The sequence below is a fragment of the Grus americana genome, chromosome 2 (assembly GCF_028858705.1).
Source record: "Grus americana isolate bGruAme1 chromosome 2, bGruAme1.mat, whole genome shotgun sequence".
Classification (NCBI taxonomy): Eukaryota; Metazoa; Chordata; class Aves; order Gruiformes; family Gruidae; genus Grus; species Grus americana.
The window spans coordinates 15,440,243-15,467,660 of record NC_072853.1 but is presented as its reverse complement, the minus strand read 5'-3'; the positions used below and the strand labels follow the sequence as shown (position 1 = coordinate 15,467,660).

The window sequence follows — 27,418 nt, the reverse complement described above, 5'->3', positions numbered from 1 at the left end:
AAAAACCATAAGCACCTCCTTGTCAAAAGACCATTATCTAAATAGCCTCTGAGACGTATCACAAGCACAAACCCACATTCTTTCCCCAGGAGACGCCTTTCAAAGCCAAGAGGGAAAAAAAGGCAGGATAAAATGCACGGTTCAGACAAAGATGACCCACGGGTCTCTACACTATAATTCAGCATACATTGAGCTCCAATCCAAAACATGGAAACACTGAGGAAAATTAAGGTAAATCACCCTAAAGAATGAAGTCACTGTGTAGGAGGTTGTGTCCCTAAAACCTACAAGTGGATGCTTTCATTCAAGCATAAAGTAGTCGTAACTCACAACACTGCAATTCTCCTTAGAGGATTTTATGTGCTTTATCACAGATGCATTGACTTAAAGCATAAGCAGATTTGGCTTATCTTTCCCTATGTATTTGTGTATATATGGCCCTGCTCTGCGACGACTGATTTGAAAGTTGAGCTCAGATGTAACATGGCAATTTGCTCGATTGCTATACATCTCTCTCACCCAAAAATAACTGCAGGAGGGGTGAGGAAAGGAGGGAAGTCCTGAGCACAGCCAATGCTACAAAAGCATCTCCTGAACTCCACTTTGAACTGCATTTTAGAAATACTTGAACACCTGAAGCTTTAGTATCCCCACATCATCTCTCCCAGGTGTTTCTGTGAATGTGCCAGGTTACGGGCAGAGGGCTGCAGCTTCTTGGTCCTCCTGGTAGGAGAGAATTGCCATTACAGGACAACAGAAGCTGAGGCTGGTTAAGAAATTACATTACAAAAGGCATTTTAAAAATCTGAGTTATAAAAGCTGTGGTTCTAGTCTAAAGAACGAGTCCATTAAAGAAAGTGTCACTGGATGTTTCCATGTTTATTATGTGCTAGTAACTCTGGGCTGAATGTGCTCAATTTGTGAGTACAAAGACATTTTTCTTCTAACAGCCAATCTTAACAATTCAAGCTGGGATCTGAGAGGTGGGGTGGGTTTTTCATTCTCATACCTCATTACCAGTAAACGTCAATTAATATATACTTGCTTATGTAGCTGTGACTGATTCTTATTTTTTAATCTTGAAACCGGTTTGAATGCAAGAGCCAAAAAACGCAAACCAGACTACAGAGTTTATACAACGATGACCCAGCACCTCTACACCGTAACTCAGCACACGTGAGCACAAATCCAAAACATCTGACTAAAGCCACAACTGTTGCAAAACTAATGACCAAGATAAACGGTGAAGATACCACAGTTTAGAGTCGATGACTGCATGGGTTGTTCTTGTCCTCTGAACTCCTGCCAGTTGCTTTTCAGGAACGAGCCGCTCGGGGTATGGGATGTATGATAGGATGCATTATCCTAGACACAGGCGCAAAAAGCCAGACAGGAAGGCTATTACCTCCCTATATTATCATATAGTATTTGTCATCATTTGCCACCCTGGTGGCAAGCATATAGTACTGTGAATTTATAATTAAACTATGGCTTGAACGCTAGAAGGGCACGAGTTTATCAAAATGGCTTTGAGCAACAGCTTGTACTCCACCCACACGTGCTACAAGCCACCAGACTGGCTTAGATGAGCCCAGCTTGGAGCTGCTGCCTCTCTTTGGGATCAAGGCTGAAAGCAGTTCAAGTCAGTAGCCATTCCGTAACGAAATGGAATTTTTGGAAGACTATCCTAAATTACAATTAGTTCATAATAATTAGCAAGGAACAACAACAACAAAAATAGCATTCATTCACTTAAAATGATTTTTAATGTTATAATGACTGGTACATAATTATACCAGAGAAGGGCTATTTAAAAGAGGGGGAAAAAAGATAACTTCAAAAGAAGAGAATTCATTTGGTGTTTATTTGCTTCAGGGTTCTAATTACTCTGGAAACCAGCAACCCTCCTGATAGGATTACTGACACGAACGCAACTGCAGCTGCAAGGAACGCTGAGCACATCAGTTTTTTAGCACCATTAAAACAGTCGTCTATAAATACCAGATGCATCTATCTATCTATTACTCTTCCTTCTCAGCACTTATTAGCCGAGCAGTCGCAGAGCATATCACAAAAATGAAATGTGTGGCTGTGGCAGAACTGGTGCAGTAGAGCAAGTAATTTGTATCAGGCCGTATAAGAGTTTAAGTTTTATTATTAAGTATATGTCACAGATATACTAGCACCAGTTCATCTTTTTTTCCCCTTATAGTTCAGATTTATACACTTATTAATAAACTCCAGACGGTCATTTCAACACTCTCATTTAGCAGAATAAGCCAGTCAAATCTGGTCAGAGTCGTGTGGACTCTATGTGGCAAGGCAGAGAGCTCTGGCAACTTTAATTGTTGCCATCTAGAGGAGATTTATGACGCTATCCATCCTGGTCCTAGCTAATAAATCACGTCTTTCTCCAGTCTTCAGCTGATGGGTCAGACGAAAAAGGCTGGTAGGTCTCATTAGTGCTCCCGAAAGCGGCGCTGAGGTAGGAAGGGAGCCGTGAGGCTCGGCATTGCTTCCACTTTTGCCCATATGGATTCTCAGAGAATTGCTTTTACCTGATGGGGGTTTGGAAATGATTAAGAGGAGGATTTTTCCTCAGGAATAGAGGCTGGAGGGACTTGGAGCTGGCATTCAGTTCTGGTCCCAGCACAGATTTCCCATGCAATCTAAAGCGTGCAGTTTGGTGTCTCTGCGCCTCATCCTCCAAGGAGCAACCCGCAGATGATGCTTCCTACAATTTGTCTTGGTTAGTAGGTAAGCTCTTTAGGACAGCCACTGCCGCCTACTATGCACATGCAGCCGTTCTCACCAGGGGGTGGCAGGTACCACAGCAATACAAAACAATAGCTAAAAAGAGCTGGAAAATATCTTCACATGCCAAGTTTTTGCATTCTGTCCCTCCCCCTTGCTTTTCTAGCAAGCTAATAAGAAAAATCAACATCGCAGAGCAGTTAGGCATTTCTTCGGTACAATCTGAAGAGCATCACGGAGGAAAAAAAAATAGACATGTCCTGTAAAATAATACATTTATCAAAACACTCAGGAGACAGGGAAATGCCAAACTGGCAGTTTCATTAAGAGGCCCTCCTCTAATGGTCTTTGTGCAGCAACATCAGTGGAGAAATGAAAATTCTTACATTATACTCTTAATCACTGTATTATTTTAAAACCTGCAAGAGAGGGAGGGAGCCTACACTTACAGCTAGACTGTACGTGTCCAAAAGCCAGGCAAGACAAACCAGACGGGCACAAGTAGCACATCGGTGAAGAAAACGTGAGTTCTCATGACTTTTTCTGTTGCTATAGGGCAGCTCTGTAATGTATACAAATATATCATTTGTCTAATTCATGTGAAAACATATTTACCTATTAGTAATGAAAGCATCCCCCTACTCCTCATGCCAAGTGTATTCCCAATGCAAAACAAAAAGAAAGTCTGTGTGCTAGAGCGTATGTACAGTCCAGTCATCCAAGTTTAAATGACCTGGTTCAAGAAAAGGAGCTACAGTAGTGGAGCACAAAGCTTCTCCATCTACAGGTAGACTCCTCAGAGCTCCCTGGCTGGATTACGTTTCTCCACAACATGAGGCAGAAGGCAATGCAGACGTACCAAAGACAAGCACAGCAGATGCAGAGATACAAGGAACAGCGAGACAACATTGGTCGGCAAGACAGCAAGCAGTCAGCACACTTCAGTAGCTCAAATGCTGGCAAACTTTCACAGAATCACAGAATCACAGAGCGGTAGGGTTGGAAGGGACCTCTGGAGATCATCTAGTCCAAACCGCACCCCTCCCCCTGCCAAGTACAGAAGTTTTTCCTCATGTTCAGACAGAACTTCCTGTGTTCCAGTTTGTGCCCGTTGCCCCTTGTCCTGTTGCTGGGCACCACTGAAAAGAGTCTGGCCCCTTCCTCTTGATAGCTGCCCTTTAGATATTTATAAGTGTTGATGAGATCCCCTCTCAGCCTTCTCTTCTCCAGGCTAAACAGCCCCAGCTCTCTCAGCCTTTCCTCATACGAGAGATGCTCCAGTCCCCTCATCATCTTTGCATCCCTCCGCTGGTCTCTCTCCAGTAGTTCCCTGTGTTTGTTGAACTGGGGAGCCCAGAACTGGACACAGTACTCAGCCAGAAAAATACAGTCATCAGGTGGGGTCTGAAGGAGACCATGGGGTGACTTTGTGGTAGCTCTCAGGGAGCTCTTCCCAAGGAATAACATAGGTGATACCATCATTCAGACAACTGATGGGAGGTGGAATTGCAGCAATGGGGAATCATCCTTGCTAGTCCATAAAACCTGCTGTGGAGGGAGGAAGCCTAAGAAGGGCTGGAACAGAAGAGGAACAGCTTAGGTTTCATACGGACACAAGAGTCTGGCTGGAAAAGGATTACAGGCATCACAGAGGCAGGTTCATAAAGACAGTATTACTGGCCTGGAAATATTTGAAGTCTTCACTTACTTGAGTTGCATGTGTAACAGCAGGAAAAGACTGTATCATATCTTTGTTAATGATCTCATTAATAAATATGGAATGAGACTCAGTGCAGCAAACCCTAATTCCTGGCTAATGCTTAAAATGGCAAATAGTACCTATCTTGAGCAGTCAGTCACATTAAGCACTGCACTTACTCCTTCCTCACATTTCTGAAATGATGTTCGGCTTTCGAAGGGGAAGAGAAGGAATGAGAATGCTGCCTGCAGTCTCATAATAGCCTCAGTTGTGAAAAAGACACAGCTTCATGATTTCCAAAGTTGCTATTTTTGTACATGCTTGGAGAAAGCGCAGTTTAACAAAACTTGACAATCAGCGATCCTCACAAAATGTTCAGCATGTATTTGCCAGTTCTTTACCAAGCTAATTCATTTTTTAAAAGCAGCTTAGCAGAGATAACTGCTCAGATTTAGATTTGCATTCTTCTGTATGATATTCTTCAGCAGAAATGAAATACTTTGGAGATAAAAACAATCATATTGTTTCATTAGCCTGAAATATCTCAGATGGGGTCAGCAATAAAAATAGATCGCTTTTAGATACGAGCACAGCAGAAAAAACTATATTTCATAGTGAGAGTTCAGAATGACTCTGGCAAATAACCTACTCTTCTAACAGAAAAAGTGCGAGTAAGGTCAGGTCAGCACGCAGACCGACTCGTCCGCCTGATGAAGGTCTTACTGCTCTTTGAGCTCTGTGTGTTGTGCTGAGTTTCAGTGCTTCCCAGTGGTTGCTTTATCTCTTAGGGAAAAGCAAACACAGAGAGAAATGTTCCATAAACTCTAAAGACAGAGCCAACTTTATGATCTACACACATTATTTTCCCTGAAGGCAAGTCAAGCAGGACACCACTCACGTGTAGATGTCTCAGAGTGTTCTTCCTCTTTCAACCTCCTGATGAGACATGACTCCTGATAGGAAACATGTATGAATGTCCCTTTCCCCAAGTCATCGTAAGATTTAAGGAAGGTTGTGCAAGTCAGTGAGAGCACCAAACTAGATTTTAATCAATGCTTGATTGACCTCCTAATGCATTCATTTCTTTGTAGAAAAGCTAAGAATTGCTTTCATTACAAAACCAGGCTTTTTAGAACCAAAGCACTATCATATAAAGCAAGCAAAAAAACTCCAGACAAAATACTTCTGAATTCTTTTTCATTCTGGAAAGTTACTCAGTCTTCACTAGAATATAACACCACAAGCTGGTAAAGCTTTGCAGCGTGACCAGCAGAGCACCCTGTGGCAGCCTATAAAGTCAACTCGTTGGTAGTAACATACAGGAGACAACTTAGAACTGAAAAAAAGAACTAAAACAAAATAAACGATATACTGAACTTCAACAGCCTTTCAGATTCAAATGTTATTGGTGTATATCGCTGAGATTTAATTTTTAAACATCTGAGGTACATCAGAAGTTATTTTGGGAAGAACTTAACTTAAGCTATCAGGCACAAGCTGACATTTTGAGGTATCATCAGAAAGATTACAATGAAATGTTAAAGAGAAGAGCTATTCCCTCTAGGCCGACTGAAGCAGGAATGGCACATCCTCATCTCTCGAAGTCCACCACAAGCCCTAAATTGTACAACAGCACACTTCAATTATTCCCCTGCTTTCAGTGTGCTAAAAATACGACTGACATCATAAACCAATTTTAACTAATATTATAAAGCTAAGTGCATGCCGATGTCAGTAAATGAAACATAAAATTAATTGTGCTGCAAAAGAGGAAAGCCTTGTGAAAGAATTCACTGTAGTAGTAAACGGTGAGCACTTTGTATGCCCTCAAGCTTCAGTCATTACTACTTAGATGTCATGAAGGCTAGTTTCACAGTCGTCTTCAACGTGACATTCATAATGTATTATGAGACAGACACAAAAACCAGCTAGCCAACCCCCCCGCCCCACTGCAGTTACCTTCTCATGATTTCAAGGGGCAGCATTTGGCCTCAGACTCGCAGAAGGGAGGCTGTTTATAACTGACGTTCTGACAGAACACAACATTGTCTACTCTAGAGAGACAAAAGGTATCATTTTCTGAAATAAATACAAATGTCATGTTCTCAGAACGGGCGATCATTAACCTGGAGAGCTGAAACTTGAACATGAAAGTAAACAGATCTGGGGTACTTCTGAAAACCGGCACTCACCATATCCTCAAATCACTACTGCTTACTTTCCTGGCCAAACAAGATTTGACTGCTGTTAGCGACATGCTCCCAGTGCAACGATGGATGGGCAAACTGACTTCTACATGTTACCTGCACGCCTTAATTACAACGCTGTCAGGTACAGCAAATCTTTTTTGGTGGCGATTGCGTTCAGAAACAGGAGGCAGGCAGGTAAGGCTGGCAGGACAGCATAGCCAGGGAGGAAGAAGGCACCCGGTAACTTGTAAATACCAAACAAAACAAAGAAGAGGTTGAAATCTATAGCAGAGAACACATCCTTTCAGACTTTTTCCTCTTTAAAAGTAACTTTTTTCTCACAACAACTGCAGTTTTAAGTGGTTAATGAAGCAATAAGGGAGGACTGAATTTGATGCACAACAGTTTGAGGACCAGAAGCTGCAAGTACAGAGACGACTTGTTCCATGCTCCCCGAGGGGGTGCAAAATGCAGGTCTGAGTGAGTCACCGGACAGGCAGGGGAGTTCTGGGACACAAACGGCCAATTTAACAAGCATGCTAATGTCCGCTGAAGGGAATGACAATTAGAAGTGCAAGCTGTGTCTCAGGGATGAGATGAAGCGACAAGGAGGAGCTGCAGCTGTTTGGAAGGAAATGTGTTGAGCTGGGACTATTTTGTCTCTCCTATCTCTGTGCTTGCTATCACAGAGATCCTGACTCTGCTACAAAGATACTGACCAGACTTTCGTAGAAGATGGTTTCAAACCCATCTAAATATCACATGAATACATTTTTATACACGAAACATGGTCTTTGAACTCACCACGTCTTGGTTGTATTCTGTAGAAGGGAATATTGCCTACTACACAGGGATGGACACTAGTAAGTGTTGGTAAAATGCTGTGACTAGCTGGTGCTGGAGAACGAAGCAGCGTAAACAGCTTTAATCCCAACACTGCCCTTGATCGAAGAAGTTTACACTAAATATGTAGAACTACAACAGAGTTATGATGAGTAAGTGTAAGAAAAATAATTTTCAGAGCATCTGTGGCCACACTAAGACCACTAGTTCCTCAAACACTTAAAGAGCGAGCAGCTCTGCTCTTGTAAGGTCGCACTTACTCTGTGGTGTTTATACGCCAAGGTTTGTGCATATGCATTCACATTTGAAGAACCGGTTCCTAACACCGTACCACAGAACTCCATCACCATACATAATTTAACATGGCCATGTGAAATTTAGTTTAATATGCAAAGCAAAGATCACATGAAGTGATAAACATTTAATGTTAGTGGAGTTGAAGGTGACACACTACCATAAACCAAAAACATATAAAGCAGTATTTGTTCTTCCTGTCATCCTCTGCTAGACGACTTGATAACAAAATGACACACATGTATTTCCAGACTTAATCTGGATGCACAACAAAGCCTAAAATTTAAACAGGCCCCAAGGATTTGGATCCAAGAATAGACTATGCCAAGAGAAAACAGTGAAATCTGATGATTACACTTTTCAAAAGAATGATCCCTCAAAAGTGTCATGCCAAGATTATAAATGTAACCGAATATCCACAGAACCTACAGGCGAAATTTAAAATAGAAACCAGCCTTTAAATACAAGAATTTCAACCTGAGCCAAAGCTGAGTATATTTTTCTTTAAAAACAATTTTTGCTAGTTGTTTATTCTCAGCATATTAGTCATTAATGTGACACTGACCAGTAGCTTCTTACTTACATCTAATTTAAAAGAAATAATAATAACAATTAAAAAGTCTTATACCTACCAGAAACCCAACTTTCTTTCCCTACCAATTTTGACCTTTTCTGTTTGGGAGACATTGATTTTTATTTTTTTTTTACTGCCTGTGTTTCTAATGGAGCTTGAAATTAACACGGCGTTTTGTTTACCTCCTAATTTGTGCACCGCCATCATCAGTGCTGTCAGCACAGCCCTGGGAATAGGGCTTGTTTACTGCTTCTGCATAACCAGCAGAAGGAGCATAGGAGCAGAAAATAGGTTTGGTTTAGAGTTTTTCCTTTATTTATTTTTTTTTTTTGCCCAGGTCTTTTCATAGGTTATATATTAATGACTTGAGTGATAATGTGGCCTGTTTTGTCAATATTTCTTAAATGGAACACAGAAAGACTTGAGCTACCTCAGGGATATGTCGAATTCCTCTGGCACATGTATCATAAAAAGTTGGTATTATTGTTGTGTCACCCCAAAGCACCAGTGGGAGTTTCAGCGAGACCTAGCACCACCTGCCTAACGTGGGATACCTCCTAGAGTAGTCCCGCAGCAACTCATTCTCCGAGTAGCTGTGTTGGCACAACATCCCAATCTCTGCGTTAAGATAGCCTCGAATGTCAGAGCCCCCGAAGTGGTACAGGAACAATGTCATCTCCTCTTCTCGGAGATGAACGAAATACTCAGGACCAGTACACAGGCTTGTATTCCTGCAGATCTGCAGCCTTATCAACTCAGTAAGAATAAACTCATTTCTCTTGGTCACCACCAAAGTGCATGGGCCAGGGCCTGGTGACATACAAATTAATTAGAGTAAGTTACCATCCCATTACCGTGTCCTTCAGCAACTGTATGGTTGCTACATGATATGACCAATTAGTATTATAACAGGTCATTGTATAATTGACATTTGTGATCTGCTATCAAACCACTAATATTGCCAACTAAAAATAACTCCATCCATCTTCCAGATATGACTATAAATCCTATGCACTGATTTTGTTTCATGGACTACATGATCTGTGAAAATTCGTATTATCTGTTTTTCATTAGTATTCAACTTAGACTTTTTTTCCCTAAGACACTTTGTGGTCCAAGGTGAGAGAGAACAATTCTGTTCCCAAACATCCCCATGCCATGCTGCTGTCATGCTTGTATGAATGCTAGTATAATCTGTACATGTAAGAAAAACTACTCGTTCATTAAAATATTCTAAACAGTTGCTTTATTTTGTTTTTTAAACCAGATCCACCTCTTCAACAATCACCCACAAAAACATACAAGTCTGACGATCTTCCTCAGCATAATCTCAATAACATGACTTTCTTGTTTTTCCTGCCAGAAACGTACCCCTCTTCCCCAAATTCAGTACAACCTCCCACTACGCTCCCCAATTTCCTCCTGCTTTGATGATTCTCAGAATTTAGTGCTGTGTTGATTCAATGTCTTTGATGATGTGCAACATATCTAACCATAATAGAAATCCTGCTTCATTCCTTGTGAAGGATCAAGAGCTGTGTTTTAAATACAATGATGTGGTATGTTGAAAATCATACCTTACCTGCTTTGTCAACTGTGCTTCTATGCCAAAATAATACCTTTTAGTTAACTCAAATAGACAGTCTATTCCAGTTGTTTCTTTTTCTGTATTCTCTCCACTTCCCAGATGACAATCTTGTTGATTTCTGCTTATATCTTCATGCCTAAAGCCTTTTTCCCCTATAGAAGGTCATTAAGTTTCAGAGGGGTTTTTTTCTGCATGAAGCTACCAAAATTAGTTTGTCTCTCAGCACCACCCTGTTCGCATCCCAGAGACTAAACAATTCTGCTTCCTCTGGAGACAGGGACTCAGAAAGGTCGTCTCTTGACCCAACCAGACTGTGCATATGCACTCTGTGTCCCCTAGGTTGTCGATGGGCTCAGTATAAATCATTATCAAGTAGCAGGAAGACAAAAGCTAATCTGATTTTTAATATACATCTTCTGGAAAAAAAAAACCAAACAAAAACCAAAACACCACAACAAAACAAAGCCTGAGGACTTATTTATTCTTCAGCTGAAAACACCTTTAAGGTATGAACAAAAGAGAAATCCCAAACAATGCAATTCTGAACCTCCTAAGTTGACCCTAAGACGAAGCATCCTATCCAAGAAGAAGGAGAGGTTGACTAGCCTTGGAAAGTGAGTTACTTGGCCTTTTGAGGAGAGCGGATGCCCTGGTGGCAGCGTTGTGATGGGGAGACTTGTCCATTAGTGGGCATGTTAGAAAAGAGCATTCATTTCCTACGTTATCCAATCTGATTTTGATCATCTGTTTATTTCTGGCCTCAGCTACATGGAAGCAAATGACAACAGAGACCACTAAGAGTCTCCTGAGTAACCCAGACTCAGTGGATTTTTTCAAAAATAGTTTAAATAAAAGATACTTGGACTGCACCACAAGCACAGTAGGTCAATTTGGGACCTAACAGTGTCTCAGAGGAGAAATTTGCCTGCAGAAGATTAGGAAAGGATTTTCTCCTCTTCCTCTGTAATCATATAGTGGGAACCATTAATAGTAAACATTTGTCATCTCTTTGCAAATGAAATAAAAGGGCATCTATTCTAACGACTCTGTGGTTAACACAGATGCCTGCAGCGATGGGATGTGGTGCTTTTCATTGCAGTTGCTGTAGCATTGTACATCTGGTTAACCAGCGCATTCCAGCCACGGTCAAGGGCTGAATGTTGGTCTACGTGGACCATAGTCTGACTGGGAAAACCAATCTGACATGTAATTTATCCTTGAGGTTCAAAAGCAGATCTCTAAGCAGATCCCTGGTCTTATGCTCATAGGATTCAGAGGAAGTTAAAAGTATGCTGGAAGGTCTTCCACAAGTGTTTGGTAAAGGTTTACTAAACTAAGCTGGTTTGCAACAGCATGTGAGTATTTACCAGGGCACAAAATCAAAGGATCTTAAAGGCATAATCTTAAAATAATGAAAATTATTTAAGTTTGTATTCTTATCCACCACTATTACAATAATTGTTTTATAAATAGATTCATGCATTTGTCTGTTTTCATTTCAATTTTTGTCAAAGACTGATGTACTAGAATGTTAATGTTATATAATTATATATTCTGTAAATTAAAGCAGCATGGCATACTGGTTGGGAATAGCACATTTCACACTTCATTACTTCTGCTGCAACTCAACCAATATTAAGCTCTGAATTTTCTGTTTCCAGTAGTCAGGGTTTCTTTGGTTGTTACTTTTTTTAAAAGCATATCTGTTCCACAGTTCTTTGCTGCTTATCCACAGGCTATACTGTCCTCAGGGACGCACGAGTGGATGGCGATGGTGGAAATCTGGTGGTTCCTCTAGGAACAAACAGAGCTAACAATGGAAGTGAACAGTAGGTTTGGGAAATGTATATGGGTATCACAGTGAGCATTGGAGAGGGGACAGAACTGTCAGCAGTGGCCCAAAGTTCAGACTACCACGGCAATGTTACAGCCAATGGGCCCAAAAGCCTGACTACTCTCTTTTAAACCACAGCACGTGTCTGAAATTCATCAGATTAGGATAAATACCATGTTGTGAGATTGGTATCAGATGGCAAAATTGTTAGGTGAAATTTTAAATATAGAAGATCATTCAAACTGATCTGCAGAAACATATACAAAGAATATACTTGGTAAATTAAGAGAGTCCTGAAACACTATTAACAACTATCTCCTACATCGACACCTCTGAAAATGTAATTTGTACTGGCCCTTCAAACACACAATAACCAGCAAGCAATGTGCATTTTTGCTAATATAGCTATAAAAAGATTAAACCAAGATGCCACCAAAATCCACGTCTTACTTTACCTCTTAGCTCATCTCCATGCTGGTTTGGAGACAGTTTTGATACCAGTAGTCAGAACAGGAGACAGTAACTTTTATTTATTTTGATTTGTACTGCAGAAGGAAGTCACAGCGCATTATAGACTTTTCATTTGCCTCACAAAATCCAGATTTGCTGAGTGCAAATCAGTAAAGTTGTCAGGGTGGCTGAGGTATTCAACTGTAAACATAGAAGAGAGTTTACAGAGTTGTGGGTCACCTTTAAAAGACAAAAATCTTTGAATTTATTCATATGGGTTTGAGAATTTATGAATGATGGAACTAGCCATCTGTAAGACACAGATCACGAATATGAGCTTATTTAGTAGCTTAAAGCTGCACATGTGGATTTCCCAGGCAGCAGCGGGAGTGCTCTACTCTCCCACTGATCGCATCGTGCAGCCTTGTGAGGTCCCTATTACATGTCACAGCAGAAGCAACCTCACAGATGTGAAATCTTCCCCCGTCCAGATCACAGACAGCTCAACGCGGGGCCTTTGGTTTCAGTTTGGCTTCTAACTAGCAAGCAGATTGTACGCAACAAAATCTGCTGCTTTCAAAGTCATGTGCAACGTGCCACAGACGGCATCAGCAGGCGGACCACAAGGTCCTTCTCTCTGGAGCTCTTATATGAAGCACTCTTTTTTTACTTTACCGTTTAACTCCCTGTGAAGTAGGCCCCCTTACTGAAGGTGCAGGTTACACTATGCTAACAACAAGCAGATTCCCCAGGGAGGCAGTGATACAGTTTCACAAAGCTTCTAATATTTTAAAGGAGATGAACTCTTTCCTATATAATAAACAAAAAGCTGCCACCACTGCAATGCCACAGCAGCTTCTATTTAAATGACTTCTTTCATCTCCTTGTGCTTACAAGCACTATGAAATGCCAAGACTCACCATACCACCAGATCTTACATATGGCCCATCAAGGCGAATAAGGGTTAAGTTCTGCTCTCGTATCACCCAGGAAGCCCAGAGCAGAAATACAGCCAAGATGTCCTGAGTGGCAGTTCTACACTGTGACCCCAAGCACATCCTTCCATAAAGGTACTTTATTTCAAGATGCACTTTTTTCTTTCCAACTTGGCAATCCGGCTTCTTTTTAAGACCTTTAATTATAGCTCAAATTATGTTCAATTTATTTTTCCATGGCTGGTTTTTTCCTGTCTAGGGCTCCACTGTTTTTTCCTCTCTCCAGAAACACCAAATGCTCTAAAATCTCTTTTGTTGTTAGCAAGCAGGCAAGGAGAAGAATTTCTTGAGAATGTCTCTCTCTTTCTCTATGGAGAAAACAAAACAGATGTTTGCTCTCCTCAGGGAGAAGGATCCTATCACACAGCAGGTGTGAGCAAAGGCTGCTTTGCATGTGGAGAGGAAAAGAGCAGCATTAAAGCACCTTCCTGGAAAAGCAGCACCAATGGCAAAGGCATTTGGGTTTTGAGCAAGAAAAAGAAATACATCTACCTAAAGAAAAGAAGGGGTATAGGGAAAGCAGTAGGGAAAATAACACCCTGCTTTGCATTGGCAGGAGGAGTAAGGGCTGCTGCCAACTTTCCCAATATTAATCTAGCGTTTCCCTTAAAGCAACAGCTCCACAAACCAGGGAATGGCATGAAAATACCTACTTGGTTGTTTTAAAAGGTTTAATGCGTCAGCCTGAAACCAAGAATAGCCTAAAGACTCAAATTCCCAAAACATCCAGAGCAAAATGTGGGTTCTTGTTAAACCTCATTATTTCTGAAGGGGGTCAACACTGGATTTTTTAATACTTCAGAGCATTAAGTAGCGGGTAACTTTCACAACCTGAAAGATTTCCTAAGCCCTTCCTTGCAACCTCAAAAGATAATTTAAAAAATTTCCTCGCATAATAAGAAACAATTACTTAAATGTGATTTCACCTTTTGAAACACTTCCTTTGTGTCTATGTGAACAGGCAGTTAAGAAATAATCCTGTTTGTGTTAACAGCAGTAATTCTCAGACAATTCAGGGTCACTATGGAAGTATTTGCAGAAAACACAGCCCATTGCATATGGCAATAATTACGCCGAAGCTGGCATAGTTAGTTCCAACCATTGGTTTGACACCGGCCTCTCTTAGGATGAAACAGTCACGCTCCGTCTGTGTCACACAGGGAAAGAAAGGTCAGAGCAGCTTTCTCCATCTCCATGAAGACTGGTCTACTAACGTAAAGAAAAAAATGGTTTCCTTTGGAGTTTTATGGAGTTTTACTTTTCGTCCTCTCACAGATCAAAGAGTACCTTTTCCTGTATGAGCTAAGTCATGTTTGCATAAATGTCAGCTCGTTTTAAGGACAGCCTTGCACTACAGGCAGCCAGTTTTATCTGCAGAGCTTGATTTAAAAAAGGCGACATCAAATGAGCTGGTCCCAGTGCTACTTCCAAGATCAAATTTAAGAAGAGACAGGTGTTCATAGGCATTATTTATACTCAAATGCAGACCCAGATGCATCCCTAGAACCTCCAAACTTCTTCTGTGACCCTCCCCTGGCATCTTTTTCTTTTATGTGGGTAAAATGCCAAAGCAAACCCAATTCCGTTCACTTGGGAATGGAAGAGCTATGGTATTCAGATATGATTTTACTTGTTTAGTTCATCTGTTTAATTTTGATAGATGCATTTTTGACAAGTCCTCAGTGAGCAAAACTGGCTGTTTACACAGGGGGATAGGGGTGCTGGAGGACAGGCAAGACCACTCTATATCCACATTTATAAATAGGCAACAGGCAAATGCTGCTCACAATTGCTGAGAAGCGTTACCGTATTGTATCATGAAATGTCATAGCTGTATAAACAGGTGATATCACCGCTGGGTACAGCAGGAAACCACTGGAGTGCAACACCAGAGGTGCAGGAGGAGAAAACAAAGGCAAAGCTACAGCAGTAGGACTCCAGAAACAGCCAAACCCATATTCCCAGGAACCGTATGCCTTGGAGCTGACACCACAGGCTGGCAATCCATCAGATCATATACTGATGCACAACAGAGCACAAACTTCTGTTTTTTGGATTAATTATGGCAGAGCTGCACAGGAACATCTCAGGCCAAGACACCATCACAGCTGCACAAAGTTTTCACTGCAGGTAACAGTGTCAAAGTACAGCAAACAAACGCTCTTTCTCCGAGGACTGAAAAAAGGAAAAAGATAAATCTCTTTGTTTTCAGTTGCTTTTGGCTGAGAAGTGAGGCCAGCCAGAGTTTGGAAGTGGAAACGTTGCCTGGAATAACTACCAGCACTATTCTAAGAATCCAATTCAGTTTTTTGTAGGAACACTGTTCTAAAGCAATGGAAAGTTAAAAACCTGATTGTTTTCTTTTTCTGGCATCATGTTCCAACTGGAAATAGCCATTGTGGCCCCAGTGCCACCTTTCTGACCTAGCAGCAAAGGGACAAGGGTACAGTCTGCGCCAGGGCTACTATTGCCGCTCTGCAGTGGCCAGGAGGACAGCGGTCCAGTCTCCTTGCGTCAGCAGCAGGCCGTGAAATCTCAGGAAAGCAGGTGACTTCGTCAGACCCTGCAGAGCTGTGCTTGGTGAGAACAGAAGAAGGATCCCAAGCCCACCGCTGTCTTTACCTTTTTGCTCTCTGTGCAGTGGAATGAAACCTGTTCTGCTGCACACATGAACCTCTGGAAATACTGAGGAACCGGCTAGGTTTGTCTCTGTTAACCAAATGCATGCTGTATTTTCAACTCTTGAGAAATAAACAGATTAATAAGTTTGGTCCATCAAACAATAAATAATTTGTGTGCACAAACAGATTTGATTCACAACAGCCCAATGGTGCATGCTACCAATGCGGCAAGCTGCCTGCCGTAAAGGCAATGCATTCTCCCACTATAGGAAAGCAAAGGGATACAGCTGCTGAAGGGTGATGTGAAATTAAAGAGGGAATGAAACGTGTGATCTTATTTAATCACACCTGGTGCTTCAATTTTTCAATAACAGCACCCTGCTAGACTGTGTCAAATCGGTTCTACAAAGAAAAAAATTATGGATGAAAAATGAATTAACTCTTTCATCCCCGCTGTTAATACGTTACACAAGTCAGAAACATCTTTAGCAGTGGCTGTTAAGAATCCTTTTTTCTCAGATGAAAGGTGCCCAGCACCTGGCTAAACGGAGCTCAGTGGATGACAGTGCTTCTGTGCCAGCGGGTAAGCATGTGCCCTCCACGCTGACAGAAGCACAGGTCTTGAGTGTGTGTATAACCTATTATTATACGCAAGAAATCTTCCTGGTCGGAATCAACTTGAAGGATTGAAGTGCCACACTGGGACCCGTCGTTTCCATTTGTTTCCTTAGGTGGGTGGCACATATGTGCAGACAGACAGACAGACAGAGGAAGCAGGAAAGCTGGGGACAGCAGAATGCGAAAGGGCAGAAAGCAGCTCTTCCCTTGCCTTGGACGCTCTGCTCAGCACAGATTTCCTCTAAGAAGAAAATTTATGCCACCAATTACCTGGTTTCTGTTTTCTTTTGAGCTTTCCTTTTTTGCAGATTTTTTTGTCTAAGTCTTATTTTGCAGTTTGGGTTTATATTAAACGTCAAACATAATTTGATTCTGCAGGCATTGCGTTGTGTGATTGCTGTGTCCCATTGGCTAGTCTGACGCTGCTTCTCAGTGTGCCCCATGTACTAATAAATCACTTGCAGTAACAGACAGCAAGGTGCTCTATCTAATGCAAAAAATGGTAATTGTGGTCAAATGTTCCATTCTTCAGGGAAAAGAAAAAAATAATCCTTCTACATGATTTCACTCAGCAGCAGAAAATAAAAAGCCAAGGTATAATTAGCTTAACATAACCATCTTTATATTAAATTCATGGAGAAGAAAATCAAACATGAAAAATAACTAGCAGGCTCCCATTCTGGTCTCCTCATTGAATTAATGTCACCAGTACAGCACTGGATAAAGTAAGATATACAAGGCTACTGTCTGGATGAGCTGTGTGTTTGGAGAGTAGTTCATTTTTAGAGGGGAGAAATTTCTTTATGTGAGTGTTACCCATTTAAGAAATTGTTATTTATTAGGACAATATTGTCTCAAGACATGCCTAGTTTTTACAGTATGGATTCAGCCAATTTACTTAAAAACGAAGGCATTAAAGCAAATACCTCAGAACAGCTTTAAGAACATCTTAGTCTCTTCATCATTACTTGTATAACTCATACTCAAAGAGATTATCACACCAAGGAGCATTTTTTTAAATAAATGAAAAAGCATTGTAAAAGACCTCCATAAATAGAAGATGCTAACACTGCAACGTAAGGGATTAATTTAAACCAAGGTTATTTAAAATGCTGAATATAATCACAGTTCAAATTAACAAAAAGGAACCTTTGGTTTCAATCAGTTTTATTCTTGTTTTGCATTTTTAATTTGTGTCCTCCTTTGGTAGACAGAACCATAGATAGAACTGAAGTGGGCTTCAAAAAGATCATCTAGTCTACCCCTCCGCTTGAAGCAAAGACATCCTCAGAGGTGACTCTTACCCATTCCTCACACCTACAACCCTCCTCTACGCTCATTCCCCTCAAGACTCCACTCTCATTTACTTACACTGTTTCTAATACCCAGACTAAACCTCCGTAGGTGTAAACTGAACGAGTTACTTTGCCTCTTACCTTTGGGTAGGTAGAGAGGGCATGGGTAAACACCGCTATGATTTTATATTACAAATCCTTTAATGTACCTGAAAGATTGTGTCTCTTTCCAACTTTGTCCTTGCATCCTGCTCCTAACTTTTCCTAACTCTGTTGGCGACAGAGAGCCAACAGAAAAGAGGTAAGGATATCCTATGGTTTGCATGCAAGACTCCCACTTACGCTGAAGTCTGGTCCCTTCCCCATTTTCTCCCCAGCCGTGCTGACTCACATTCGGCTTGTGATAGCCCAACACCACGTGCTCTCTCACAGTACTGCTACTTACTCAGATATCCCCCGTCTGCATACATACACGTGTTTTCCCTTCCTCACTGCAGGCCGTCTTACTTACATTTGTTGAATTCCCATCTTACTCATCTTAACCATTTCTGCATTTTATCAAGATCACTTTGGACTCTAACCCTGCCCTCCACAATATCCAAATCCTACTGGAGCTTATAGTCCCTCGCACACTGCCCTCTCCAGCCCGTGGTCCAGGACACCTGGGGCAGAATCCAACGGCACTGCCCTTCAGGCTCCCACCCCACCTGCCAAGCAAACAATAACTACTCCTTCAACACAGTACTTCAACCAGTCCTTCACCTGCCTCACAGTAACTTCACCTCGATGATTTTTTCCCTGTTTACGTGTAAGAAGGCTACGTGGCTTTCCGCAACACTGCCAAAAGCCTTACTAAAGACATACGTACTACTTCTATCTGCTACACCTCTTATTCTATTCAGAAAGGAAATTAGAGAGGTTTGACACATTTTCTTTCTTACAAATCCACACTAGCTGTTTTTCTATCAGCTTATTATCCTCTAGGTGTTTACAAATTGATTAATAATTTTCTGGAGAATTTCACCATGTATCAAAGTTAAGCTGACAGGCTTCCTCATTTTAGTATTTAAGTTTGCCCTTCCTCATCCTTCACAAGTTCCTAAAGACAAAAGCTAAATTTCAGGGATGGTCTCATCTGATTCCCAGGTACTCAGGGGTCAATTTTAAGAGCCCCCGATGACTTGACTGTATCCACCTTGCCTCCATGTATTCCAGCTCTGTCCTCCAGTCCAGCTTGTGTTCTTTTCCCTCTATTTAAGTTAACTGTTCCAAGCACCCCATCACTATTAACCTGTTTGGGAAAACTGAATCCAGGAAAGGCTGGTGTTCATCCTCCTCTTTGTGACCAGCTTTCCGCTCCTTGTCCACAAAGTAACAGGACTCTAATTTCCTTCATCTTTCCCTTATTTCTATAGTCTCAAAAAACCTGAATTTTAATACCCTTTGTAGTTGCAACTCATTAAACTAGGTGTTTGTGCTACTTTTTAAATTCCCCCCTTAGCAATGCATTCTCCTGTTCCCATCAGTTGTAGTATTCATGATTTTCCAGTAATTGCAGAGGAGCTGATGTACTTGTGATATTTTGTGTCTTCCTCCTTCAGTGGGGCAGTCTGCTGCCATGTCTGTAGTATCTTGTCTTCCAAAAAACTGTCAGTTCCCTTGAACTTTCCTTTCCCTTCCTTCCCAGCCATTACCTATCTATTCTGAAGTTCAAAGAAACCAGCTCTTTTAAAGTCCTTTGACATTATTCAGCTGCTTTTATTCATTCCTTCCTCTCCTTCAGATCAGAAACTCTTTTGTGATCATTTTCACTCACATTGCTTTCTGTCTTCAAATTCTCAACCACTTCCTTCTGATGACTCAGAATAAAGCATAAAATAAATTCCTTCACTAACTTCCTTTGCCCTCAGAAACAAAGGTACTCCTCTTTAGATTTTAACTCTTATTAGACAGCCTACACAAGATTCACTTGACCAAGGGTAGGCATCTATTCAGCTTGCCACTCCAGAGAGGAGATCAGGATCTCCCAAAGTGAGATTCAACTTACACCATGGTAGATGCCTAAAGCAAATCACATATATCTCGAATTGTTCCTATTTTTCCTAGAGTGACCCACAAAGGGAAGCTCTGGCAATTAGCTCACACACTGGCATATGTCAAGCACAGAACCATGCAGGATGGAAGGCACCTCTGGAGGTCTCTAGTCCCACCCCCTGCTCCGAGCAGGGTTAGTGTTAGAGCAGGTTGCCTTGGGCCATGTCCAGTCGAGTTTGGAATATCTACAAGGATCGAGATCCATACCTTCTCTGGGCCTGTTCCACTGTTTGACCACCCTTTTCCCCTCCCCTCTATATTTAGTTAGAATTTTCTGTATTAAAACTTGTGCCTGTTGCCTCTCGTTCTGGCCCCATGCACATCTGAGAAGAACCCAGTTCCGTCTTTCGTTCATCCTCCCAACAGGCCATTCCAGACAGCAGTAAGAATCTTGTCTTCAGGCTGAACAAACCCAGCCCTCACCTTCTTTTCCCACAGGATATGCTCCAGCCCCTGACTGTCTTTGCCCCAGTCTGTCAATGTCTTTCTTGTACTGAGCGCAAAACTGCACAGACTGTTCAAAATGTCATCTCATCGGTGCCAAACAGAAGGGAATGATCAGTTCCCTTGACCTGCTGGCTACACTGCTGCTTGTACAGCCCAGTATGTTGTTGTTCTCCGTCGCAGCAAGGGCACACTGCTTGTTCGTATTCAAACTGTTGTTTACTAAGACCTCGAGGTATTTTTCAACAAAGTGCTCCCTGACCAGTCAGCCCCCAGCCTGTACTGGTGCAGGGTCTTATTCCATCCCAGATGCAGGTCTGTATCTGTGTTTGCTGAACTTCCTAAGGTCTCTGTCAGCCCGCTTCTCCAGTCTGTCCAGATCCCTCTAGTGATAGTGCTGCCCTCCGTTATCTCAACGCAGAAGGTAATCATGCTGTTCTGCCCTTAGTAAATCCAGGCTGGTTCCTCCCAGATACCTCCTTTGTCCTTCATGTGCCTGGACCTCTAAACCAGTAAATATTACTTGCTCTTCTGTGTCCTCCATACAACCACTTTACCCATTAATATTTCTTGATACTACTTGTCCTAAGCTTGTGGGCTGTAAACTCCAGATGTAATACTGAACTTGTCAATATGTTGACCTAAATCTAAATACAGTATGTATCAATAAATATGGCATTTCTTTTTTTTTTCAGTTAACAGAACCTACAAATATTTATTTCCATGATTAGCATTCTTCTACACAACTCTTGACTGATTTTAGGATAGGATAGAATAGACTAGAACAGACTATTTCAATTGGAAAGGACCTACAACAATCATCTAGTCCAACTGCTTGACCAATTCAGGGCTGACCAGAAGTTAAAGCACGTTGTTAAGGACATTGTCCAAATGTCTCTTAAACACTGACAGGCTTGGGGCATCAACCACCTCTCTAGGAAGCCTGTTCCAGTGTTTGACCACCCTCTCAGTAAACAAAAGCTTCCTAATGTCCAGTCTAAACCTCCATTGGTGCAACTTTGAACTATTCCCACACGTCCTGTCTCTGGATACCAAGGAGAAGAGCTCAGCACTTTCATCTCCACTTCCCCTCCTCGGGAAGCTGTAGAAAGCAATGAGGTTGCCCCTCAGCCTCCTTTTCTCCAAACTAGACAAGCTCAAAGTCCTTAGCTGCTCCTCATAGGACATTCCTTCCAGCCCTCTCACCGGCTTGGTTGCCCTCCTCTGGACACATTCAAGGACCTTCATGTCCTTCTTAAGTTGTGGGGCCCACCAATGCACGCAACTCTCCAGGTGAGGCCACATCAATGCTGAATACAGCGGGACAATCACCTCTTTTGACTGGCTGGTGATGCTGGGCTTGATGCACCCCAGGATGCAGGTTGCCCTCTTGGCTGCCAGGGCACACTGCTGACCCATATTGAGCTGTTGTCGACCAGCACCCCCAGATCCCTTTCTGCAGGGCAGCTCTCCAGCCACCCCTCTCCCAGTTTATACTTGTGCCTGGCATTAGTCTGTCCTAGGTGCAGAGTCTGGCATTCTGACTTGTTAAATTTCATCCCATTAGTCATAGTCCAAGGCTCCAATCTATCTAGATCCCTCTGCAAGGCCTCTTGTCCCTCAAAAGAGTCAACAGCACTTCCCAGTTTGGTATCATCAGCAAACTTGCTAATGGTGCTTTCAACTCCTGCATCCAGATCATTGATAAATATATTGAACAGGACTGACTGTAGAATTGAACCCTAAGGAACACCACCGGTCGCCAGCCAGATGTAGCCCCATTCACTACAACCCGTTGAGCTCTGCCCTTCAGCCAGTTCTTCACCCAGCGCACCATGAACTTGCTCTTCCCACAGCTGGACAAGTTCTCCAGAAGGATGCTGTGAGGAATTTTCATTCCTTACCTTCTCATTATACATGGGCATGAGTAGATAGGGTTTTTTTACTATAGTTGACTAGGGTTTTTTCTTTGGGATTCATGTTAAGTTCTAGTTGTAAAATAGATCTTAGTGTGTAAAAGTGAAATGCAGTAGAAATGTTGAAGAACAGTATTTTCCAAATAAGTTACATAATCAAGCAAAAATAAGCTTATCATTATACTGTTTAGGTAATCAGTCTCATTAAGCAAGGAAGAATTACTTTCAGTTGATGAACTGAATGTCTTAGTTCTGGTTACCATATTTCTCAAGATTTCAGAACTGGTAGATCTTATTCTCTGCTGCACAGATTTTGTTTATAGATTAAAAGACGAAAACAAGCTGTTGTGGTTTAACCCCAACCGATAACTGAGCACCACCCAGCCACTTGCTCACCCTTCCCCCTCAGTGGGATGGGGAGGAGAATTGGAAAAAAACCTCATGGGCTGAGATAAAGACAGTTTAATAGGCTAACAAAGGAATAATAACAATAATAATAACAATAATGAAAAAACCCAACCCGACGCCCATTCTGTTTCTGAGCAGCGATCCCACCTCCCAGCTGCCTTCCCCATTTATATCCAGAGCATGACGTTACACGGTAGGGAACATCCCTTTGGCCAGTCGGGGTCAGCTGTCCTGGCTGTGCTCTCCCAGCTTCTTGTGCACCTGGCAGGGCGTGAGAAGCTGAAAAATCCTTGACTTAGCGTAGACACTACAACTACCTAGCAACAACTAAAAACATCAGTGTGTTCTCAACATTATTGTCATCCTAAATCCAACACACAGCACCATACCAGCTACTGGAAGGAAAATTAACTTTGTCTCAGCCAAAAGCAAGACACAAGCTTTTCAGCTTTTTTTTTTCTACCAAGTGGTTTCTTATTTTTGAATGAATAGTCACTGAATTGAAATAGCTGAACAAACATGAAAAAGATATTATCTCTGCACCTGCAGAAGTAAAAAAAGTTTAGCACTTCAACAACAGGTGTTTAACCAGTGACTTTCACCAATTCTGTTTCCTGACTTCCTTTGCATTTCAGCAGCAAATACTCTCTGGTATACATTAAAAAATATGAGTTTAAATAATTACAAGAACTCATAAGATCTAACTTTACTATGCTGCCTGAAGTTCAAATAAATCCAATGTAATTTTCTTTTAAAAAGTAAATATGTAGCACAGTTTTAATTTAAAATCACATTAAATATTTCATACCCACTTTGCACTGCACAGTTTGCAACTGTTGGAAATACTGCAGTATGTTAACACAATTTTTAGTTCTTTTGATTTTTTTAAAGAGGAAGAAAAAAACAAAACCCTATGACAGAGACCTTGCTGTGAAAAAAAGACACAGAAGCACTTGCTGCCTCATCCCGCATAGAATCCAAGTGTGTCCTGGGGGGCAAGAAACGGGAATGGGGTAGATGTGAATAAAATCAGCTTTTGATACTCAGAACTGTGTTGCAATAACTTTTGAGCAAACATGTTGCTGGCTTCAAAAAGTTTTTATTTCATACTTTTGCAATTGTAACACAGGTTTTAAAATTTCAAGCTGTTCAAGCTGTAACATGTACAAAATCTTGCTTCACTACTGGCTGTATGGTTCAACCTGGCCTCTTTGCACTGAGTTTGACATTTTTCCTAGCTCAGACACAGCTCTGAACCAAAAAGCTGAAGATGACAAACAATGCTTTTAAAGCTCACAAGATCAGTTTGCACTCGTAACAGTGTATCTGTCTCTATCTTCCTTTAATTTTAAATGAAATACCTCCTCCTCTATACACAGGCTAAGTTGGACCTTCAAGAGAATAGGAACTAGAGATGCTAAAATGGATACAACTGGGCATGGATGAATTTTATTTTCTGTTTCGCACATCTGTCAAGCACCTAGATCTGATGTGCTGATAAAACAAGACAGCTTAAGGCAATAAACATGTCATATCCATCTGTTCTTCAGGACATTGAGAAGAAAAGGAATTGCTCCCTGCGGTATGCTGTACACTTGAGACCGCTCTGGAGAGGTTTCCCTCTGCTGCTGACACCAATTCAGCTCTACCAACCTAAGCCGGTGGGTTGCGAACCTTGTTTCCTGTGTTCCACCTGGGTGCATTGTGAACCCTTGGCTTCCTCCCTTCTCTCCATGCTCTGAGAATTAGTGGCTGGGACAGGGATGCAACTATATTGGAAAGGCTTTGGCAAAGTCAGGAAACAAAGCACAGAAAGCGAGAGCGAAGCCCATACTGAGTCCACCTAACCCAGGATCCCGGCTCAAGCCGTGGCTTTCATCAGCCACAGGCTCCCTGCTCTGCATCTCAGACCAGGTTCAGTTCCATGAAGCTCTCCACTGAAGGGAACCCTGCACTGACAGCAGCTGCTCTGGTATTTGCCACTCGTCTGTCCAGCTCCCCAAAGCGCAGCTGCAGCCAATGTTGAACTCCAACGCTAGCAGCTACAAACGAGCCACCCACTCTATGGCTTCAAACACAGACCACGCCAATTGGAGTAGAACGAGCACAGAAACAGTTGACAGGGCTGAGGTGTTCATGACAGAAATCATCTTCCAGCTGTGTTTTAACAAAAACTACCTTTGAGCCACCTGCAGCCACATTCAGGGTGTTTGGCAGCCATTCAGGTGACGTGCTACTTTCTCACAGGAAGGTAGAATTAAAGGGGTTTTTACAGGATATATACAACCCACTGATATTGGGCTGGCTATAGATCTCCAGCTCAAGTAACATCCATTCATTGCTTGCTTTTGACTGGCAGGGGAAAAAGAGGGAAAGAGGTCCCCAGCTTAAATGAACACAGGAGACCCAGATAACAAGCACAAAGCTCAGCTGCTTTCTGGGGTGAGCGGCACTCAGTTTTGGCTATATGAAGGCAGGAAACAAGTACGCAAAAGCTCCTTTGTACCATATCCTGGTCACACAGCCATATTATCCAACTCACCTGAAAAGTAAACATCCAAGAAGACAGAGCTCACTGGAAAAGATCATGCTTTGCTCAGCCCTGCCAGATTAGCCTCAATTTTGAGAGGTCTTTAACCTCGTTTCAACTCCCCCCTAAATGTTTAAAGCTAACATTGAGCTGCCGGTGTTTAATCCAGGCTATAACAGTTCTACTGAGAATGACTTGCTCTAGCTCAAAACCATGCTGACTCTAACTCTGAAGCAAGACAGCCAAACATCTTGTCCTCTGATACGCAGGACTCCACGTGCAGGTCATGCATGTGGAATAAACGGGGAATAAATGTTATGAGAGGGGATGGAAAGGGACCGTGGAGCTGGGGGGTGCCCTTTCCAGAGACTGCAGCCTCTGCCATGCAGTGCCAGGTGGAGCTGGTCTGCAGATCACAGATGTAGATGTGGCACTTGGATCGGCAGGTGAATATGTATAAATCAACTTTGTCCTTCAGCATATCATGTAGCACATACATAAACAAACAGCCAGCAAGGTGGGTCACAGAATGGATGGGGGCTCTGGTGAAGCCCTGCAGAAAAGGGGGTGGAGATGAGGGGCAAATTGTAGAATTCTTGCAATGCATTAGATGGGACAAAGCTGGATCAGACCCACATTGTCTCATTCTTGCTAAGCACCAGAAGTGAAGGATTAAGCATATTGCCCACTATAGTTCAAGAAAGTCATGCATATTATCGGTTACTTAAAAAGGTTGGCAAAAACTGTGAAGGAACAAAACAAGCGATCAGAGCTGAGGGTCTGATTACTGAAATCCAGAAATATCCTTTTGGAAAGCTGACCTTATTTGCTGCAAATCAGTTTCAGCAGCCAATTTGAAGCTATCACACCAGCATGCTGTTATATGTAAGTTAATAAGCACTTTCTATTGATGGTTTCTGCAGTGGCTGTTTAATTTTTAATCATATCCTTAATTTACTGTTTATGTTTTTATCCAATTAGAGTGTGTGCATGTGTGTGCATCTGTGTGACAGACAGAACATGGAAAACTGTGTTTATTTGGAAGTACAATGCCTTGCTCTCTAAATGAGGAGATATGTGTGTTTCCTGCTTGAAAGTTTTTCACATAGCCCTCATTTTTCAGGAGAATGCCATCTCAGGCTTCTGTGTTATTTTGCACCATTCTGCTGTTAGAAATGGGCACGACTGACCTCTCTCTGCAATGCTGTACTTGGAGTTTGGAATTGAATGTCATTAAAAAATGCAGTGCTAAGAAATGGGCAGTTTTACTGGCACTTTCCTGAACAGAAATCCCAGCATCCCTTTTCATCTGTAGATCAGACATTTAAGTAACACCCTGGGACACCCTCATCCTCCTCATCCCCATTTCAATCTTTCATTAGATTCCTATCGTCATAAAAACTAGATGCACTGAAGGGATGGAAGATGGATCATTTATTTTTAAGCACTGACAATTTTTCATGGTGATCAACAATAAAGTTCTCAATTACAGAGGGAGAGTAAATAAACCAAAGAGGGACAGAGCTTCAAAGAGAGCTGGGTGATGACAGAAGGACAGAGATTAGAACATCTCAGAGTCCAAAAGATGAACTAATCACAAATAAAATAATATTACATTCCTATTACTACCTGACATGCTGGTTGGTGTAATGCCAGGAATTAAAAAAAAAAATCAAAAAAGGAAAGCCAGAAATGCACTCAGCAGAGGCATAATGTGGTTGATCTGGATCCTGGCAGAGCTCTCAGGAGGTGATCTGACACCCAGCGCAATTCCCTGTGCCTGCGCCCTCCACATTCAGAGTGCCCCCGGTCACAGGCTCAGCCGCGCAGCAAATTGGGAGAGGCAGTAACAGGACTGCACGCTCCTCAGATGGAGACTGCTCTCACTCCCAGCAGGCAGAGGCTGAAGGGAAAAGGCAGGGCCCTTTGTTTCCCCCATGTAGCAACTACATCGAGAGAGATGATGGCAGGTGCCCAAAGAGCTCCACAGCAGAGATTTAAATGGAGGTGCCTGACCAGCACTCGCTGCCTTCTCCAGCACCTGGATGCTCACATCCCACTGGAGCTGTATTCACTGCATCCTTGAGAGCTGTGCTGAAACACCCAGGCTGGCATCGACTTTATTTTGCTCTCGGGGAAACAAAAAAAAGATGTAAGTCTATCCCTTTGCAAATATAACACCTCCAATTTCACTTCTTTTTCTCTACAGCAGAAGAAAGGTAAAGATAGGAAATCGATATGTTCATAGAAAAAATAAACATCTAAAGTTCTC

At 42.0% G+C, this 27,418-nt stretch overlaps 1 protein-coding gene across 5 annotated transcripts in view; it reads right to left on the bottom strand.

Moving 5' to 3' along the window:
- Positions 1-27,418, bottom strand: part of SAMD12 (sterile alpha motif domain containing 12) — a 178,174-nt gene that overhangs the window by 50,040 nt on the left and 100,716 nt on the right. For 4 of the 5 annotated variants that reach the window (XM_054816346.1, XM_054816347.1, XM_054816348.1 and 1 more), the window contains one exon: positions 2,911-3,014. The exons of the other annotated variant lie outside the window; for it this stretch is intronic. In XM_054816346.1, the coding sequence (XP_054672321.1) occupies positions 2,938-3,014 (77 nt within the window). In that variant the 3' untranslated portion in view covers positions 2,911-2,937. Of the gene's footprint in view, positions 1-2,910; positions 3,015-27,418 lie in introns of those variants that run through there. 5 annotated transcript variants of the gene reach the window in all.